Raw genomic sequence first — 20,899 nt, forward strand, 5'->3', positions numbered from 1 at the left:
ACCTCATTTTAGTAATAATTTTTTAGGATTATTTTTCTGTTATTTATGTATGTGATTGTTGACACATGAGAGTGACAAGAAGCCAGAGCATGTAGGCTCATTAGGACGGCCCTGGACTTGCAGTATAAAGCTGTGTTGAGCAATGTTGCCAAATAAATGTAACAAGTATTGGCCATGACTATGAAATTAAAACCCATGTTGTAAAAAATGTTTCAATGCCAAAAGGAGTGTCACTTTGCTGCTATGATCACAACACATCACAAAATATACAAAACACACTTTATTAACATGTTTCACACAGATACCACACATTTAAATATCAAGTGCATCAATAAAGTCTACCTTAAGTCAGGCTATCATCATTTTCAAGTCAGTCAGTTTCTTCCTCGGTCAGTGTGGTATAATTACAGTGATCACCCTGAGGTGCTAACCTGACAGTGCACTCTCTGGTACTGAGGGGAAGTGTTTCTCCGGCTGATGACACCACAGCACTCCACACTGTGGTAAAACCTACAAAACAAGACCCGAAGACACACACATCAGTGTTTCAGTGTGGTGTCTGATGTGATGATGTTTATGTCATCAGAGGAAAAATTAGAAAAATATTTCATACCTGTTTAAACGCAGCTCTCTGTCAATCTCCTCCAGAGTCTTGCCTTTGGTCTCTGGCAGCATGAAGTAGAAGAAAACTCCAGCTGCCACGGCAGCCATCCCATACAAAAGAAATGTCCCTGACAGACCAATTGCATCTGTTGATGAAAAACACGGTTCACTCTTTGCTGGCTGCCATTTGACTTGTTCAGAGTTCTGTCTTTTTCCTGGGCAATTGATCAGAATATTTTGATCTGAAAGACAAGACTAACATAACTGTTGAAGTAGGTAATCAGACAGGTTCAATAGGCCTTTTAAACAGCAGACATTTTGAGTTGTCAGACAATGAAAAGCACAGGCGTAATTATTTACTTTGGCTGTGCTCCATTAGGCTTTATGCTTCCACGGCCCCCGTATTATTATTATTAGTGACTCACTGGCATTGCTTACTGGGAAATGTAAATGGAACAGAACCATCATTAATGTCATCAGTTACACCTGCGCTTTTCTTTCTGTGACCAGTCAAAAGGTCCACCATGAAAAGGTTGCATGTTGTATGTGTTGTATGGGACCTTACCGATAACATTCAAGAAAGTGAATGTGACCAAAAGGTTGGCAGCCCAGTTGAAGCAGTTGGTGAAGGCGAATGCCCTTCCCCTGACAGCAGCTGGAAATATCTCACTGAGGAGAAGCCAGGTCACTGGTAAAACAAAGAAAAAAGAGCTTCATTTCCAAGCTTTAGTAACCTACAAGAAAAGGTGAGGTTATGGGTTGGATAATGATATTTTATTGCATATTATGGAGTAGTAGCAGCTTCAAAATGCTTGTTAATTTAAGATGATAATATGGTTGTATTTTCAAAATCTTGCCTAGTCTGAACTCTGAATAAGAGTTTTAGCTTTCTAAACTCTAAAATGACACATTTTGAGTGAATATACAAACTTGGTCCAAATCCAACGGAGTATGCGCTCACAACAGCCATCATACACATGAGAATGATCCAGTTCACAAATGTTGCATGGTCGTTTGGAGATGATCCTAGAGCAGGTTCCAGTGGCTTCTGTCTAACTATATCAAGAACTTCACCTCCCTCTTGTGTGCTGTTAATGAAGAGTCTGTGGTTCTCAACAAGAGGTGCATCAAAAACTGACAGATTAGCAACATTTAAATGAGGGAGAGCTGTTCTGTTAGTGACAACATCCTCAGAATTACAAGGCCTCTTAGCATTCATCAACGAATGTCCACTGAGAAGTCCAATGGTTATCAGACACAGTGCCATGACGGAGCATCCGCTGATTAGCAAAGGCCTCCTACCCACTCTGTCTGAAAACACCATGGAGGTCAAAGTAGCGATCACTTTGACCAACCCTAAGCCCACAGACGCCAGCACTGCCGAGGCGTTGCTCTGAAACCCCACTGAGTGAAAGATGGTGGAGGCGTAGAAGAGAAGACTCGGCTGGCCTGTGAACTGCTGAAAGAGCACCAGTCCCAGACCAATGACAGTCCGAGTCCTCATGTTGTCTTTATGCTGGAAAAGGTACATGCTGTTGTATTGCACCTTCTTGTGTTCCTTGCTGGAGCTGACTTTTGAGTCATTTGCTTCTTGGTTTTCAATGGTGCACATGAGGTCTCTTTCGGCCTGAGAGCAGTCATGGCTTACAGAGTCCTCAGTGCTGGATGGAAGAAACCATATAGAGGAAAGCTGAATCAGTGTTGGTACTACAGCTAATCCAAACATCTGCCTCCACCCTCTCTTGGAGTCAGACAGGATATAGTTCATGGCATAGGCTGTCAGGATGCCCACAGTGATCCCAGCTTCATACAGTGTTACCAGGAAGCCCCTGCGGTCGGGGGTGACCATCTCAGAGACAAAGATGCAGCAGGACATGGAGGATAAACACATTGCGAAGCCCACTGTGATCCTGCCAACCACTAGTGCTGGGTAGGAGCTGATGAGCAGGACCAGGCTGCCAATCAGGATCAGGACATTACTGAGGAGGATGGAATTTCGGCGGCCATGACGGTCGATGAAGCTGCCTCCCACCACAGAGGCCAGCAGGGCTCCAATCAACAAAGAGCTGACCAGAGCCTCCTGCTGCATGCACGAGAGCCTGAACTCAGCCTTGAGCTGCAACAAGGCACCTGAGATGATGCCCAGCTCATAACCAAAGACCAGACCGCCCAGAGTGGACACCACACTGGCCAACAGGAGGATGGAGCAACCTAGGAGGAAGGAAACATTTACCTTTAGAGGAAGTGCACTCTTACCAAAAGACAAAAGTTTACATACTGCAATCATGTAGGTGGTGAATTTATGAATTTTTATGTCAGGGCTTCAGCCAGGGCAGAACTGCATTAAGATGCAGTACCATTCATGACCACAAGATGCTGATGTCAAAAAAATCTGCATCTCCATTGAGTTGTATTCAGAAAACGCCAACTGCTCTATTAAGATAAAAAATCAATCACTCATATTTTTCAAGACATTATGATCTAAATAGCAGATTTTACTTGGTGATATTAAAAAAAAAAGTTTCATCATGGCTTAAAGAGAAGCATATTTCAGAGCTTTTTGCTTGGTTTAAGGAAGTCGTAGCTTCTCGCGCACAGCTGAGTTCACTCGGCTGGGACATTCCTTGTAAGTAGCCAGCATGTTGAAGAAGTGACAAAACATTAAAGACTTAGTCTACTAAGATAATGTTGAAAGAAAATTTATGCTATCTCCATCTGTCAGAAGCAAGAACATTTTATTCATATATACAACACAAGGTTAATCAATTTAGTCCTGAGGTGAAAATGTAAAGTAGCACAGAGCATAAAACGGCAGCATTTGTGTTCGATATTGTACACAGGCCTTTGCAAATTATTGTCTATAAACTATTGTCTAATTTATTGTCTTTAGATTTCTTTTGTATTTTAATGTCTTGTCAAAGTTCACACTGACATGATAAATCAATTTTTGTGTATTATCTCCCATCTCAAAGGTTTTTTTCTCAGTTTATTGATGGTTTTCTATAATATTTTTTGTAGGTTTATAAATGAATGACACACATTCGTCACTGTGACTGCTCTGCAGCTGCTCCTCACATCAACCTGTGACTCTTTGATGTGCACAATCTATTGAAAGCAATGCAAATTCAACAAACTGAAATCCAAATGAAGCCTAATGAAACTCAGTGCTTATTAATGATAACGTCTTCTCCCTTTTTATGTGGCAAAATTAAACTAACATGTTCTTATTCATTCAGTGTCGCTCTAGCACACAATGCTGGCTATATGTAGCTTTAACACAAAAGTACTGTGATCTGCATTGATTTTTAACAGGTGAACACAAATGTATTGTATAAAAAAGCAAAAAAAAACAAAAAAACATTGCAAAGTAACATTCCTAACTAAACAGCAAATTTACAAATACAAATAACTTACCCATTGTTTCTGTCCTGTTATATGAACAGTTCAGTCATGTCGTGCAGGTCCAGATTCGTTTCTTAGAGGACATCCTCTGTGAAACATGAACAAAACATTAAAAAAACACACACACAAGGACAATTTCCAGTTCCTGCAGCGCTCTTCTGGTCTGGCACCCACAGGCAGTCCTGTGTCCTGCTCATGGAAAAGACAAGGGAACCCACAAGAGCCTGTTGCAGCCCTGTCGCCATGACAACCCTCTTGTTGATTGCCATGATTTCATTAGGGAGTCCACTTGAGATGGGCTCAACAAAATGCACGGCTGTGTAAAAATCAGTTAGCTTGTTTAGTCTTATAGTAAAACAGAAGATCCCATCAGCTGCCAGTGTCAGAGCGGTGGGGAATTTGGTGTGTGCCTCTGAAATAATAAGATGAATCTACACCACTGTGATAAAAAGCACCTCCATAGCTCTGATTTCAACAGAATCGTTGCTCTACAGAAATTAACTGTGAATACTTGAAGCATGCTGGGAAATTACAGAGGACATTCCTCGTTTATTCAATATTCTCTGTTTTGGGAATGACTGGAGATCACAGTGGATTTTTGGTATTTAAAATTCAATACAATAGCCTATATGGACACAATGTAAAGGATTCTTCTGAGCTTTCTGTTAAAAAAACACCCTTAGGAAATTATGAGCATGCCCCTTTAAGAACTTAATGTCCCACTCCACTCAAAAATAAGTGTTTCTTCTTGTTCCTTCAGTTGGATGTTTGAGCTTCACTGTGCAGAATGATGTATGTGCAGAGTTTGTTTTCACATTCATCTGCTGAAAGCAGAAAGTTTCTCTGAGCTCACTGAAAATGATTTTAAGTTGCGGGCCTATGAGCAGGATTTGTCACATCACAACTAGTTTGGAGCCAATCCTGGTTCAATATTCAACTTACACAAGTGTGAAAACTTGAAGCCTCCAGTGCACAAACACTGAGAATGGACTTTACAGTGAAGTAAGAGACATCTTGTGTCCAACAGTTAAACTTTAGAAATGAACAATACCTGCATTTTCATTGATTCCGGAATTTTAATGAAGGAGGAGTAGATGTAATTTTAAGGATATTAAAGTGATAATTATACTTTTTTGTTGAAAAAACATATCAGACACACATTATTGTCCCAAGCAGAGTATTTCCATATGTATCAATATTTGTCAGCAGTTTAAGCATAATTTTATGTAAATGGCTCTTTATGTTTTCTGTTTTTTCTGTCCAATCAGAATGCATCACCTTAGAGGGGCATTCAGTGTAGTTCATGTTCTGTGCGTAGCATGGTTCTTTGGTCCACTTGAATTGCAGGTTTTGTGCAGAGTGTGTGTGCATTAAACAAAACCATCCTCTGTTCTAGTCACTGATTTATGAGGCTTTAAAGATTCAAAAAGGACTATAAGTGTCTCCTTCACGCTTGACCTGCAGTGGCTTTAAATAACTGAGAACCAAACAACTTTGGAATATTTCAGCTTCATAGTCCAAAATTCAGCTACTAGAATTTTACCCTGAACACAGAAACATAATTAGATTTTACTAATCGCTGCATCCCTACAGTGGCATCTGATTACATTAACAATTTAAGTGATCACTTTAAAGCTCTGCTGGACCTTGTGCCTAGTTATATTGATATATAACACTCCAACGATTTTCTATATTTTTCTTATTGTCAACAAATCTCATGTTTGGAGCCAAACCACCAATGACTTGATCTACTTACAAGTACTGTGTGTATCCAACGCCTGATTCATCTTATTTTTGATGCATTATATCGTCGGATCATTATAATTGATGCATTAAGGTAGGTCAAGGGCGAGCTACTGAACTACTTTATATACTGACGGGTTGTTTAATCTATAGGTATGCATCATAATTTATAAGATCATCGCTGGTTTTGTATGTAAAATCTCAATCTGCGAATAGAATCAGATACATTGCGAGAAGCAAACGTATATTTCCCTCCGAACTGCAGTGGAATAATAAGAATAAAATAGAAATAGCGTCACGTAAAGTACACGTTTCTCGTGTCTTCAGTTTCATTCCACCACTGGTTTTATCTCACCAGTTTTCTTCTTTAGTTTAATAGAAGAGCAAACTCTCGGGCTGACCAGTAACAGTCTTCTATACAGCTCTGTCTGTAGCTGCAAAAACAGTTCCTGTTGAGCACAAGCACAGACCCGTTATCAGTTTTCCGTCCTGGAATGTCGGAAGCTGTTATTAAACAGACAGATGCAGCTGTGTGTGACTCTGTTGTGAACTCTGAAGCCACTTTAACAATGAAACTCTTTACATGGGACACTTCCAGGGAAGAAAAATGCACTCACCATAAGCAGGAGAGGGGATGATACAGAGATGCTCCTGGAAAACTGCTGGCTCTTCAGGAAGTTTGAGCTACGTGGCAGCCGTGTCAAGTTTCAAGAGGAGAAACTTCTTGGCGGAGTTTTGACGCCAGAGGCCGACAATCGTCCAACTTTCGCGGGAAGGAAATTCCTAACTCGCCGCGTACAGCTCAGCATGAGCGCCCTTAAAGGATCAGTTAACTAGATTATTTTTCCACCACATGATTATAATCACATGTGACTGAAGAGTTTCAGTTACAGAAAAGGTAACAGTGTGTGTTTCAAGTTGAAAATATGGGCTTGTTTTAGGTAAGCCTCTTTCACTTTCTACATTTTGCACCCAAACCTCTCAGTATTGTTTAAAGCCTATCTCCACTCAAAAATGTGTTTCACTTATGTTGAGCTTACTTATGTTATGTTGATGTTTGAGCATCATTGTCTAGAATGATGTCTGTGCAGGGTTTGACAATAGAAATCTGTTTTCACATGTATCTACTATAGAGGAAAGTTTCTCTGTGCTCACCGAAAATCTGAGTTTAAAGTTTGCACCTACGAGCATGATTTGTGACATCACAACTAGTTTGAAGCCAATCCTGGTCCAATATTCATCTTACACAAGTGTGATGTGGAATCTCGAAACACTGAGAATGGACTTTACAGTGAAGTAGGAGACATCTTGTGTCCAGCAGTTAAACCTCTGAAATGAAATATATTTACATATAATTTTAAGAATTACTAACTAATTGATTTTTCTTGGAAAAACCATATCAGGCACACATAAAGTTCCAAGCAGAGTATTTTTTATATGTCCTCATACATGTCTGGAGGGGATCTTTAAGGCGTAAAATTAAGCAATTTATGGGAGCCTTAGTCCATATAAATGTGTGTATAAGTTGATTTAGGGATAGTTGAAATGTTTAGCCTATTTAGTTACCAATAATGGACTGTAGGTGAAAAGCTAAAGATTTATTTTATAACTAGTAAAACTTAAATTCTTGTGGCCATGTCGGTGATATTTCTCTGTGTAGTTATTGTGGTGGCCGCTGGGTGGCAGCATGTGGAAACAGCAGAGGAAGCAGCAGTAGATCAGACTGTACAAGGGACCGGAAGTAAACATGGCCAAAGCGAGCAGCATGGCGCTCCCGGAGTTCCTCGGTAAAGCAGAGTTATTAAAGCAAGGAGCAGAAGCCCGGGTATACCGGGCAGAGTTTCTGGGTAAGCCGACTATTGTGAAAGAAAGGTTCCAGAAACACTACAGACATCCGGTGTTGGACGAAAAGCTGACACATCGCAGGACGGTGCAGGAGGTCCGCTCCATTCTGCGCTGCCGGAGAGCAGGCAAGTTAACAGCCCGGGCTGGAGCTCCTTATATCCTTCTTTAGAGCAATGAGTGGAAGCAACTGCTAGATATAACAAATTAATACGGTTAAATGAAGGTAGCTACGTGGACTTAGCTCTCTACCCAGCCTGAACCCGAGAATGTAACGCTGCGGACCGGTGTTACAACCAAATCTGTGACCTGTGACATTCTGTGACATTAGAGGCTGATTGGTTGAGCAGGTGCGGTGGTGTTGCTCTACTGTAGAATATAAAAAAAAAACACCCGCATGGCAGTGTGGCTCTAGTTAGAAAAACAAACATTTCTCCTATGCATTAGGTTACATATGTTCACCTCAGCCCAGCTATCGCCACTAGGGTTGCAACTTAGCTACATTATTTTCAGTATTGATTATTCTGTCGATAGTTAACGAGTGATTCATCGTTTCGATTATTAGATGTGAGAAAATAGTGAAAAAACGCCCAACAAAAAGTCCCAGAGACCACGATGACGTCTTCATATTGCTTATTTTGTCAGATGAGCAGTCTTAAAACCAGAGATATTCAGTTTACAATGATAGAAGACAGAGAGAAGCAGCAAACCCACATCTGAGAAGCTGGAAATGTCAAAAATTGTTGGCAATTAATCAACTAATTGATGAATCCATTTTCATACATCGATTAATCGTTTCAGCAGTAGTCAACATACAAATAAGGTAAATCATTTTAGATTGTTTATATTTAATTCATAAAAGTGTGACAACACACTGTTCCTGCTATCACAGCTATCAGAATGTGGCTTAATACTCTTTGTACCAGGTAGTCACCCACTGTATGAGTAACAGCTCATGAAATGCAGTGTCACAATGGTGAAAACTTGGTAATAAGTGGGAAAATGAAATTCTAAATCAGGTCACAGAATACAGTGTTAGATGTTTGAATGTTTTTTCTAAAGAATTAGGGGCCTGTAAATGAATGTTTTTCTGAGTTTGGAGTTTTGTTCCTAATAAGTGTTGTGCATGTGTAAGGCCACTAGAGGGCAGGACACCCTAACACTGTGTTTTGGTATTGGGTTACTCCTACATACACACCCTCATTGACTTGCCCAGAAAACTGCACACCCTCCACCTTCTGTATCTCTTTATCTTTAGAGAATAAGTACATATCACATGAAAAGACCAACACCAACAATTAACTGACCTACTAACAAGTATTGTGTGTGCATCAAAGCCTGATATATCTAGTTCCTCTGTGCCACAGAACTCCATCGTCCAAAAACTATTAAAAATACATCACTGAGTCACACTGTTGCACTGAGTGACATGTTCCTTCATTACCAAGAACACACACACACAGTAGTTTATCTGTCACACACAGCGTCCTGCTGCTCACTAAAGCATCAAATGTGTTTTCATTCGCTGCTTCAAATTGTCCCCAACAAATGCACAATTTCTTCCTGTCAGTAATGTTTGCTAAAAACTACAATGACCAGCTGTTTTAGGAAATTACTGTGCTTATTTTTAAACCAAACTATATATTTTTGAGCTGTTTTTAAAGTTTTACGTTTTCACTAGGAATGAACTCGGAGCTGAGAGCCACAGACCGAATAGAGAAGTCATAAAGTATTGAGGAATGAATTAACATACGGTCTTTTCATGGGATATATTGACAATAAGGAAAACTCAGAATAATTCCAGCCTTATCCTGTAAACTGAGACCTGATGAAACACATATTTATAGCATTAATGAGTTACACAGCATCACAGCCATACAGTTTGTCAAATCAGACTCTCCTTCCACCTCTCTTCCTCTCAGGCATATCTGCCCCTGTAGTCTACTTTGTAGACTACACCTCCCATTGCATTTTCCTGGAGGAAATCATGGGTTCCTTGACTGTGCGTGACCACATCATTTCCACCCAGAAGTCTGATTCCTGTCCTGAGCTGGAGCTGGAGCGCCTGGCTCAGAGGGTGGGTCAGATCCTGGCCAAAATGCATGACGAGGACGTCATCCACGGAGATCTGACCACCTCCAACATGCTGCTGAGGCGCAGCCCAGAGGATGGAGAGTCTGACCTCATTCTCATCGACTTTGGCCTGAGTTACATCTCGGCTCTGCCGGAGGATAAGGGAGTAGACTTATATGTGCTGGAGAAGGCTTTCCTCAGTACACACCCCAACACAGAGGCGCTGTTTGAGAAGCTGTTGAAGAGCTATGCAGCAGCATCCAAGAAGTCATCAGCTGTCATTAAAAAGCTTGACGAGGTTCGGTTGAGAGGGAGGAAGAGGTCCATGGTGGGATGAGACAAACTGCTGTGTACTGGGACAAGCTTCTGTGGAAATGTTTCTGAAAACATGTTAAAATTATAAAGCTGTTATTATGCAGAAAAGACTGTTGAATGCAAAGTAACATCAAAAAATAATAAAACATTTTGTAATAAAACAGATGTCTTTTTTTGCTCTAATGGACAGATATTTTAATAATAAGAATAATAATAATAAAAATAGGCTTCGTCTTTTGGACACAATGTTGTTCAATGCCAGTCAGTTATAAGACATATTTAAATATGTTTTGATATCCTCTAAATTGCAGTAAAGAACACAATCATCTTAAAAACAGTAATTGGATGCATTAACTTTGTTCAAAGTATCAACTTTGACTGAGAGATGCACTTGGAATTATTGTAACATTGTAGTTTATTCTGGATCAGTTTATTCAATTCAAGAAACTTAATTGTGTGTCATATAGTGACAGAAATTCCTCTTTGACACAGCTCAATCAATGACAAAGGTAGACAAATGTAACAATAATGAAGTAGAAACAGTAATACAGTAAAATCAAAGTAAAACAGTAAAATAAGTCATGAATGCTAACATCAATACTGTTAAAGACAATTCAGGTCTGAATATACAGTATCTGTATGTGCCTAGTGTGATTTATTTTATAGATCAAAGACATGTATGTTAGGTTAATACTCCTGTTAGTACCCATGACCAAGGCAGTGTCGGTCCCCAGACGCTGCACTGCAGGTGTAAAGCTCAGTGTTTGAGTTGATCCAATTATTTTACTGACCTGATTGATGATGTGGGAGAGTTTGATTTTGTGTTTAGTGGTACAGTTATGGTACCAAGATGAAATATTGAAGGTGCACCTCCGAATATGGAAATTTGTCACCGTATACAGTCGTCATCTGAACTGAGTCACTTCTGCGGAGCATAATTACTACGACCGCTAGATGGCGTCTGTCGCTCAAACGTAACTGTAAGTCGTTTTTGGTGACTGAATTTACGACCTATACTGTCAGTTTAGGCTTTAGCCCCCCTAAAATCTTCTTTAGCCCCCCAAAATAAATGTACATTATTAGTTTAAATCATCAATAGTTTTTTCTCATTCATTTTTCATTAAAGTTGATCGAACTGTGCCATGGCGTCTCCAAATTCACAATGTACCTAAAATGCCGGGCACTAGGACCTGGGAGAGGCTGCTGCTGTTCTAATCCAGTGTTTCCATTGGCTGTGCTGCCCACTCAGAGCCCACAGTACTGGCAAATGATGGTCAATGTAGCGAGCTATCAAGCTGTTACTCGTTTTTTTTTTACCTGCTTAATGTTAGCTAACTCTAGGTATAAGTGAGGAAAAGACCAGAGGATAGGCTATATAACACTAACATTATACAGTGGAAACCGCTTATATGGATCAAAAAGCTCAGTACAGAATCAGTCCTATACAAATGCTGTTTAAATAATTTGCTTATAGTAATCAATAGTCCGCTTACAGTGTTCATTTTGGGTCTTTTCATACATGAAAACATGAGGGGAAAATAAAATTACGGTAACTATCTTTATTTTTTACCTTACTCCCATGATACACATATGATAGTAATTAGCGGCTGCGGCACCATTATCAAGGGTGCGGAGGTGTTTATTTGTAACCAACGTGAAACAATCAGAAAATAACGTTTTCTTCCTCCCATTCACTGGCTTTCACGCTACCGCTGCTCGCTCTCCTCATCCACTCTCTAGCTCGCTTGACCACAGCTTCTCTCTCTCTCATCTTAAAATGAGTCAGGAGGGGAACAAGTCTTTAAAACAGCTGTACTGTATTTTGAAACAGCTACAGTATATAGCGAAGCTGGCCATTTCATTACTTTTTAAATCATGTAATAAATATACAAATGTCAATTATATGGTTATCTGCATGAGACTTAAAGAAAAAGAAAAAAATCGGTTATAATAATTATCCGCTTATAGTGATTAATTTGACCCAGACAGGCGTATATGCACTATAAGTGGTTTCCACTGTACTAACTAGCTGACGGGCCAGCCAGCCAAAGTGTGAACGAGTGAATGAGATACAAATAATGTTATTGACATCTCTTTACATACTTTGCTCTTATATGCCTCTTAAGTATTTCGAAACAATCATATAAGTAGTTATAGATTATTCTTTATAATTAGTTAATGTCAGTGAAAAGGTCACATTGTGTTGATCATAATTTCCTCAACCTGTAGATGTATATACAACATTTCTTCTAAAAGGCAGCAGCTCCGCTGAAGGCCAGTCGGGTGAGAGGATTTTGCCAGTTCAGACAAATACAAATTTAAACTGGTTGATCACTCATTAAGCCTTGAGTTCTTGTAAATCTGAGTTTAATAAAATAACATGTTACTGAAAACAGGCGAGGAGAGGGAGAGGAGGAAGATGGAGGAGACTGACAGGGATGAAGGAGCAGGTCTGATGGAGGTTAGTAATCAAAAAGAAAGCGAGTGGGAGTTGTTTAAGCTGCAACTTATCTAAGAGAGTGGAGATAACATTCCTTGACTTCAATACCTTTGTTTGATCTGTGCCTGTTGTAAGTGGATGGAAAGCATTAAGTCATATTTGATCTGTGCCTAATACAAACTATGAAGAGACAGATCTATTGTGTTGATTTTACACCTATTGTTACTCTAAAAATTCATGACAAACAGACATTTTGGGGCCATTTAAAAAACATAAAAATTTCTCCCCCCAGTCCTCCTTGGTAAAGGCTCAGCCGCCCTAACCATACATCTCTAGTAATGCCCCTGACCTATATACCACATCTTTCTGCAAGGTGGCATGCAGGAGGTTGCAGCTACAGGTCAAAATCCAAGAGTGCAGTTGGCATACAACATACAACATGATTAACAGTGAACAGCCAGGTGAATGTTTACCAGCCAATCCCTGCTTTAGGTATTCAGTGACACAACCACCACTTGACCTTCAGTCCAAGGAATCTGTTTGAACTGTGCGAACAAACTCAAAACTGGTGCGTCACAAGTTTCTTTCATAATCACTTTAGCAAGTACTGACAACGTGACGCCTGAATCCCAATGGAGCACCGATGGAATATGAAAATGATGATTTATGTTATGGTCATTGTTTTTCACTGTAGAGGTAATTGTCAATCTTTGATTTCCATTATTTTAGTATTGAGTTTTAAAGGAAAGCTTTGTGTTTGTCGATTGCGCTGTTTATTGTCAGATGATCCTGTCTTGTGTTTTCAGGTTCCTCGGCTGACACTGCAAAAAAGCTCAGTGTCTTGGTTGGTACGGATGTGACTCTCAGCTGCCTGTTCGACAAACTGTCCAGGCTGGTAGAGTGGAGCACTCTCACCGTTGAGTGGAACATGGTGGATAAACATGCAGGGAAGAGCATTGTGTACACTTTTGAGGATGGGAGAGCTCATGTGAGCAGAAGAAAGTTTGTGGTGAATAGAATGGGGCTGCTACAGAGCGATGCATCTCTGCAGCTTCGTAATGTGACTGTGGGAGATGAAGGGCTCTACACCTGCAGAATCATAACACCTGTAGTCTACACACAGTCCACCTCCCTGGAAGTACAAGGTATTGACTCGTTTGTTTCTACTGGAATCTGTGTAACATCAGTCTGGATTTATTTGATTGTTGTTTTTCCCTTTGTACTCAGTCATTTTAGATGCATGTCAGATTTCTGATATGGGGGCTGAAATGCGCCAACGGTATATTTAATTTAATTTAATTTTAATTTGCACACTGCTTTCATATCTTTAAATTAACTTCACAGCTCATGAATGTAAGTCCAATATTCACTTTCCTTTTTATGAATGTCTGGTTCTTGAACTGATGGAAGCTCTATTATGTTCACCAAGGTTAGCTAGTTGCTAATTTTGTCTGTAAGCTGTTTGGTGCTGGGCAGGTAGCAAACAGTGAATTTATCTGAGCTTTTTCATTGAAAACAGCTGCCTGGAAATGAAGGTGATGAGATTGAACCAAAACAGTAAAGGTGTGGGCCAGAAAACCAAAACAATGAGCTTTAAAGACACTAAACACTATAGAACTGAGGAGAACTCCAGAGTTGGGTGATAACTCTGGGTTCGTCACTGAAAGAGTGACTCCTCTCACCTTACACATTGTCATTTGATGCATCGTTAACATAAATATATTGATTAGTGCAGCTTTAAAGAGAGCCGTCTGTCACTGAAAATGATCACAAAATACAAACTAAATGATAAAGCAAGATGGAAATTGTGAGATGAGGAATGATGGGCAAACACATTAGTAAATGTTTTTAATATTTTATTTATTATTTTATTTAATATTTATTTTGTGAGTCAATTTTAAAATTGATTTATTAACTTCTAATGGATAATTAAAATGCCAATTTAATCAATTCACTCAATTTATACTTGCTTTTTTTTGTATACATTTATTAATTGATTCTAATGAAACAAAAATACACTATAAAATGATACATAGAATATTATTCCATTGGCACATTTTAGACTCCATACTCTAGTGATAGACACAATGTATTTTATTCTTTATTCTAAGCCCAGCCCACTGAAAGCAAGTCAACTCAATTACAAGTGACTGAAAGACACAAGGCCAAGGAGCTCAACTGCAGACATTTATAAAAGATGTTCTTAGGTTTGAAATTTTGAGTTTGTCACATCTAAGGCAGTTTTCAACTGAGATTTGTGTGTTCAGCCATGCTGCAGAATTCATCAGGGAGTATCACCCTACCCAAAAAACATATCTTGTGTTTGGCCTCTCCCCCCTAGCTCGGCCTTCGGTGTCACTACCAGAAAAAGCAGCAGTGACAGAAGGGGAAGAGAAAACCATACAGTGCGACATCACAGGTTTCTACCCAGAGAAACTGTCCGTGACATGGCACATCAAAAATGGCTCCCACATGGTCCATGCAGGTGAAAACCATCTTTTCCGTGTCTGCACTGAAATGGCCGTTCACAATCCAGACGGCACCTACAGTATTCGCAGTGGCATCACACTGCACTCCTCAGCAGTGACAGGTGGAGAGATACACATCATCTGCCAGGTGGAGCACCAGACCAATAGTCGGCCATACAACAGATCTGTTACAGTGACTGTTCAAGGTGGGATTTCTTTCTTTCACTCTTAAATATTTAAATAATTACCGATGCTGAATAATAGACTTACTGTAATATGGGTCTCTTTAGCTCCATCACAACCCCCTTACAGTGCTGTCACACTGATAGCTGTCACCAGTGTCATCAGTTTGCTGCTGGTCACCTCTGTTATTGGAGGAACTTTGCTTCTCTACAGGTATTTCTGCAAAGGTACGTCTCACCTTGATCAAAGTGCATGTTTTATTTAAAGATCCCCTCCAGACATGTTCTACGATGTATATAAAATAATCCACTTTGAATAATAATTTCACGTTTTTGCATAAATTGCAGCTTAGGGTTGACACCGTCTTTTCTGTTTGGAGACAGGAGCTTCCAAATAAGGAATGCAGGGTGTCGCTTTTCACTTGGGCTAACATTTCACACACTTGGGCTAACATTAGCTACTTTAGCTAAACTGTGTTAACAAGGCAGATATAATCAAGTAACATTAAATGAACACTTAGTGAAATATTGTGACAATAGTCTGACTCAGTGCGAGTCCTGGAGCCGGGGAGAGCAGCAGGTGAGCCAACTGTCAATCACAGCTGTCAATCAACACCCACATGACAGACATCAAAGCTACTATAAGTCTTCAAATCTTATCAACAGAGCAATAATTTCCAAAATGACCACCAGTGCACTTATTAGAGGGCCTGAATTTAGCGATGGAGACCGTGATGACTCATTGAAACAAAAATGATTGACTTAGTATTGAATGGGAGTCAATTGGAGCATCTAGTGGTTGTTGGTGGCAGTTTAAGGTACTTCCAAATCATGTTATTACTCTTTGGAGCCATTTCTAAACAAAGTAAAGTAACCACTGTCTTCGGGGACAAAGGAACATGTCACCCAGTGCAGTGGTCTGGCTCACTGACGTGTTTTTAATAGTTTTTGGACAACAACAGAGGTCTACAACACAGATGAGTAAGATATATCAGACTTTGATACACACACAATAGTTGGTAGTAGGATGAGTTCATTGCCGGTTTGGCTCTGCACATGAGATTTGTTGACAGTAAGAAAAATATAGAAAATATACTGAGCACAGTTGAGATCTGGTGACTGTGAAGACCATAGCATACAATTCACATCATTTTCCTACCCTTTAAAGCATTTTGGGGGCCCTCAGTATGGAAGCATTCTTGATGTTTTCCCACTCATTTAAGTTTGTCTTGAATTTCTCATCTTTGTAATGTATCATTTAAATTTGACTCATGATCAGAATGAAGAGAAAATGCTTAATTGTTACTGTCTTAACTGTGAAACAACATCCATTCCTATCCCTCTCTGCAGTTCCACCAAGTGTTTCTGAAATCATCAAACCCAACATCATATATGCTGAGGTGCCGACCGATCTAATATGTACCATCCAAGGAGCTAGACAGCGAGAGCTCAAAGTGAAATGGTTTAAACTGAGAAGTGGTGCGGACTCAGATAGTCTGGTCAAGTCAGAGTCTGTTTCTCCGTTGCTCAGTGAGGATCTGAGCGAAAAGGCTTGTTTCTCATCAAATGGCAGACACCATACATCTGTCCTGACTGTGTGTTTGAATGTTACTGAAGACCAGACCAAATACCATTGTGTTGTACTGTGTAGAGGCAAGACCTTCAGCAGAGAGACCACAGTCAGGGTCAAAGGTGAGTGTTCTAGATTAAAAGAGATCACTTGATGTTAGTCTGTCCGTTGGCAGCTGATATTTGACAACTGCAGGCCAGATTGATGTTAAATGTGTTATGGATATTCATGGTCCCCAGAAGATGACCATGATCTTTCATCTATTGTCACCATCAGGTCAACATTTCCCTTTGAACTATAGGCCCCTTTACACTGTACGATTCTCTCTGAGAAATATGTTGACAATCATGAGAGATGCGTGGTGAAATCTTTGGTTGTTAAGTCAAATGGTGCTCCAAGATCTCACTGTGAGACGTCCACAAACAGCCGATTTGAAGCTTTGGCAACCAAAGATAGTCTGTGGCAATACTCTGAGTCAGAAACGTAAGACCAAATTCTCACAATGTGTCTGCCGCTACAACATCTACAAACCAACCAATCAGAATATGACCAAGTTTGTGTGACTCTGGCAAAGGAGAAAACCTTCTTTGCTTTGCTGCATTTGCAGATGGATGATAAGAACTGATGATGTGCATCTGCTCTCATACACTTTTTTCTATTCACACCACATTCACCACACATTCATCTCACAATCTGACCTCAAACTGATATCGTACAGTCTGACACAGATTGCAACCGAGATTTTATTAGACCCGTCTTGCAAAGTGTGACATGCAATAAACTTACATCATCGTTGTTGATGCACAGTCTTAAGGTGTCTCAAGACTTTGTCCAGATTTCCATTAAATTTACTGTGGATATTCATGATCCTCAGAGGATGAATCCTCATGTTTTTTAGTGACCATTTGACACAACCCATAGAACAAACATTACAGTTTTAGCTCCACATTCTGGCAAAACTCTATGAATATTAAGATCAGTTGCATTTTCTATGGCTTTAATAGTCAATAGACCAACATTACACTAATTATGACTGGGAAGACTTCAACCTCAAATAATTCAATAACAGTATTCTGTATTATTATTATCTCCTGTGAACTACTCTTACATTACTTAACACCACTGCTCTCTCCTCTCAACACACACTCACATACATCCAGTGGAGCCGTCCTTCCTTCAGATCTCCAGCATCCCTCAGATCCCCAAGGTGGAGAGCCTGCTGGTTCTCTGCTGTCGGGTGGAGAACTTTTACCCACAGGACATCCACCTGGAGTGGTCCAGGAATGACGGAGAGCAGGTCCACAATGTCACACACTTTGGACCTTTCTCCGACCACAACCGCCTTTACAGCGTGTGGAGTGAGATCCAGCTGGTCATGGCCAGAGAGGATGAGAAGATGGTCTACACCTGCCGTGTTTATCACTCCAGCTTCCCTTCTCCGGGCTACAAAGACATCCTGTACCACATCAACACTCAAGGTAGCAGTCTGAAATGATTCCTACAAGTAACTAGATAGATAGATGTTTCCCAAATGTCATGAGACCATTGTAAAAACACGTTGTAGCCTCGAAACAAACATCACTGTTTGTGGTAGTGTTTCTCCAAAACGAGCAAATTTTGGATCCAAAAACAAGTTCAGTATCAACTGAAGTGGGTCCTGCATGATTACATAATGCATACTGTGGCCCTGTCTTGTAGAAGGGACCTGTGACAAAATGTAGTTTTGATACCTGAATTATTTTAATTTACATTGTGCTCACATGGTGCATATTCCTTAACAAAGTTATGTTAAATTAAATTACTACAAACTAACTAAATAGGGGCCCAACAGCAATTTTTTGGCACTGGGGCCCCATAATAGGGTACATATTAAACAATATGAAAAGATGTAACAGCACAACAACATAGAATATCCTGAAACTTAGCTGAAGTTTTTTAGTAAGTAATTTTTAGAATTAATTTGCATACTTGCAGAGGAGTAGTTCAACCAGGGGAAGATAAAGAAAATGACTGAATAAACTGAATGAATAATAATAATAATAATAATAATAATAATAATAACATCAAAAAGAGAGAAAAGACATTAAAAACTAAAATGTGGCTGATGTAACTACTGAACATTTGAACATTCTTATAACATTTAAAACATTAGTTTGATGAAAAAAAAAAGAAAAAGAAAATCTTATCCCAAGGTTTACTTACTACTTTTTCCCAGAATTTTCAACCACGTCTCACAGTTGTCTTCGGCAAATGCTCAAGTTGTCATTGAGATAGCTCAGTTGTCATCAAGTATGAAACTTTGGTCACATGATAACAGTGACAACTGCACTATCTCCAGGGCAACTCCATGTTCTGAGGAGGATGTTGAGATGAGGTTGAAAGCTCAGGAAAAAGCTGGTAAATTGACATTGAGCTAATTTGTTTTTGTCAAACTACTCTTTCCAAAGTCAAGAATGAACTTTAACACTAACATTTTAAAACATTTATAACACTCTCCAACAGGACATTCTTGTATGATTTAAACACTACTTTTGCAGGGCTCTTCTTCTGTATCAAAGTGTTTTATGAAAAAACATTTACTCATGTTGTTACAGCCCACATGTTAGGATTTCTAAGAACATTGCAGGGGTGTTCTTAGAAATAATGACATCTTCAACATCATTTTCAGAGATGATATGTAATTTAATGGAAGTGTTTAGAATCGGAGTGAGATCAAAATAAAAACCACATTTCCCATAAGCTTCATCCCATTCCACTCTCTGAAGAGAATAAACACGCTGAAAGAGATTTTTTTACCTTCCACATAAATATGTATCTGATATTTGTTGAAACAGGAACTCCTCCCAATGTGATGTTCATCGACTGTGAACCGTTTTGCCCTCTGTTGAATGAAGAGTGTACGCTGCACCTGTGCATCAAAGACTTCTGTCCTGAAGACGTGACAGTGACTTGGACTAAAGATGGAGAGACAGTTCTCTCTGGCATCTTCAACACTCCCCCCAGCCTCAACATCAATGGCCTCTACTCCATGTTCAGTTTTCTCAAACTTACTCCCAACATGGACAACCGAGACTCCAAGTTCAAGTGCCGGGTGGTCCACAGTGCTCAGAGGGAGCCTGAGGAGAGAGTCTTCATGCTGCCAAACCTGCACCTGACAGACAGCTGCTGATGTAAATCTACAACAGTTTGACTGGTGAAAGTTGAAATGCAGATCAGTGGCGTTAAAACGGGACTGATGATGATGGGCCCTTTCAGTAAAATCATATCTGGTCCAGTCATTGCTGTCCAGCTCTGATATGATGGACATGATGAGTGACTCTTTTTTCTCTGTATGGATCCGCAATAGTTTTAAACTAATTGCTTCCGTAGCACCAAGTATCAAAAACTGTAAAAAAAAACCTTCTTTTTGATCATATATTTACAGATTTAAATCATCATTTTGTAAAACTTGTATTTTATTCAGAGAAACTTTTTGGGTACTGTCTTACTTAATGGATCCACAATTTCCTCCCAATGTCCAAATAGCCTCCTTGGAAGTTTTCTGGAAATAACTATGTCATTTGGTACTAATTATAGGAAAAAATAGGAATTTCATTTAAAAGCTACTCCATTTAAACCTCAGTGAACATTCATCCATTATTCATTTATTATGAAAACTTGGAGACAAATTTCATGTTTTTGCATGTTAATGTGGCAAGAGCCACCTCAAGAGCAACTATGCCACCTCAGGGAATTTTAACTACATGGGACCCCAAAAAACAAAAGGTCACACAGGCCCAAAAACACTTGACCGGGACGTGATTCCCAAAAATGCCATAGCACTTTAGTGAGAGAGATAGTCGGCATCTGAGGTGTTTGGAGGATGGTGTTTTTTTACTTTGCCTTTCGAAAACCAAAAGCAAAAGTGTAAAAAAGTGTGTGTGTCTGGTGTAGCGTGAGCTAGACACAAAACACGCCCAGCTAATTAGCTTACAGTAGTAACTGAAGATTTCATCCAAGGTCAAGAAGAATATTGTTAGCAAACTACATTTAGTGGGATTACAGGTGATATTAAAAAACGCTGTGAATGATAGCACATCCACTGTGTAGAGGACCCAAAGGCTACTGTATCAAGCTGTATGCTAACGTTAGCAGTTCTGTCTGCTCTTTATTAGATTTGGGGAGGTTTACACTCCAGCAACTCAGCCAAACTCTTTACTGACATAGGTTTATCAAACACATTAATCCTCATCTTAAAAGCCTTTTCCTTTGTAACATTAAA

At 39.6% G+C, this 20,899-nt stretch overlaps 2 protein-coding genes and 1 gene segment (V, D, J or C); 2 read left to right on the top strand and 1 right to left on the bottom strand.

Moving 5' to 3' along the window:
- Nucleotides 1–262: 262 nt before the first annotated feature.
- On the bottom strand, nucleotides 263–6,465 carry slc2a10 (solute carrier family 2 member 10). The gene is made up of 6 exons (XM_067588458.1): nucleotides 6,366–6,465; nucleotides 4,018–4,093; nucleotides 1,534–2,814; nucleotides 1,169–1,291; nucleotides 614–749; nucleotides 263–510 (listed from the first exon to the last, which is right to left on the bottom strand). The coding sequence occupies exons 2-6, from the start codon at nucleotides 4,019–4,021 to the stop codon at nucleotides 414–416; spliced, it is 1,641 nt and encodes a 546-aa protein (XP_067444559.1). The 5' UTR covers nucleotides 4,022–4,093; nucleotides 6,366–6,465; the 3' UTR covers nucleotides 263–413.
- Nucleotides 6,466–7,453: 988 nt separating this feature from the next.
- On the top strand, nucleotides 7,454–10,139 carry tp53rk (TP53 regulating kinase). The gene is made up of 2 exons (XM_067588460.1): nucleotides 7,454–7,718; nucleotides 9,513–10,139. Exons 1-2 carry the CDS (start codon nucleotides 7,496–7,498, stop codon nucleotides 9,998–10,000), a joined length of 711 nt encoding a protein of 236 aa, XP_067444561.1. The 5' UTR covers nucleotides 7,454–7,495; the 3' UTR covers nucleotides 10,001–10,139.
- A 232-nt stretch (nucleotides 10,140–10,371) lies between these two features.
- LOC137182154 (Ig mu chain C region-like) lies at nucleotides 10,372–20,333 on the top strand. The segment is given in 7 exon segments: nucleotides 10,372–12,439; nucleotides 13,225–13,563; nucleotides 14,760–15,092; nucleotides 15,177–15,296; nucleotides 16,419–16,760; nucleotides 17,799–18,116; nucleotides 19,473–20,333. Coding segments are annotated over 6 exon segments (1,665 nt in total).
- The last annotated feature ends 566 nt before the right edge of the window (nucleotides 20,334–20,899 follow it).

This window comes from Thunnus thynnus, chromosome 4, assembly GCF_963924715.1.
Source record: "Thunnus thynnus chromosome 4, fThuThy2.1, whole genome shotgun sequence".
Taxonomy (NCBI): domain Eukaryota; kingdom Metazoa; phylum Chordata; class Actinopteri; order Scombriformes; family Scombridae; genus Thunnus; species Thunnus thynnus.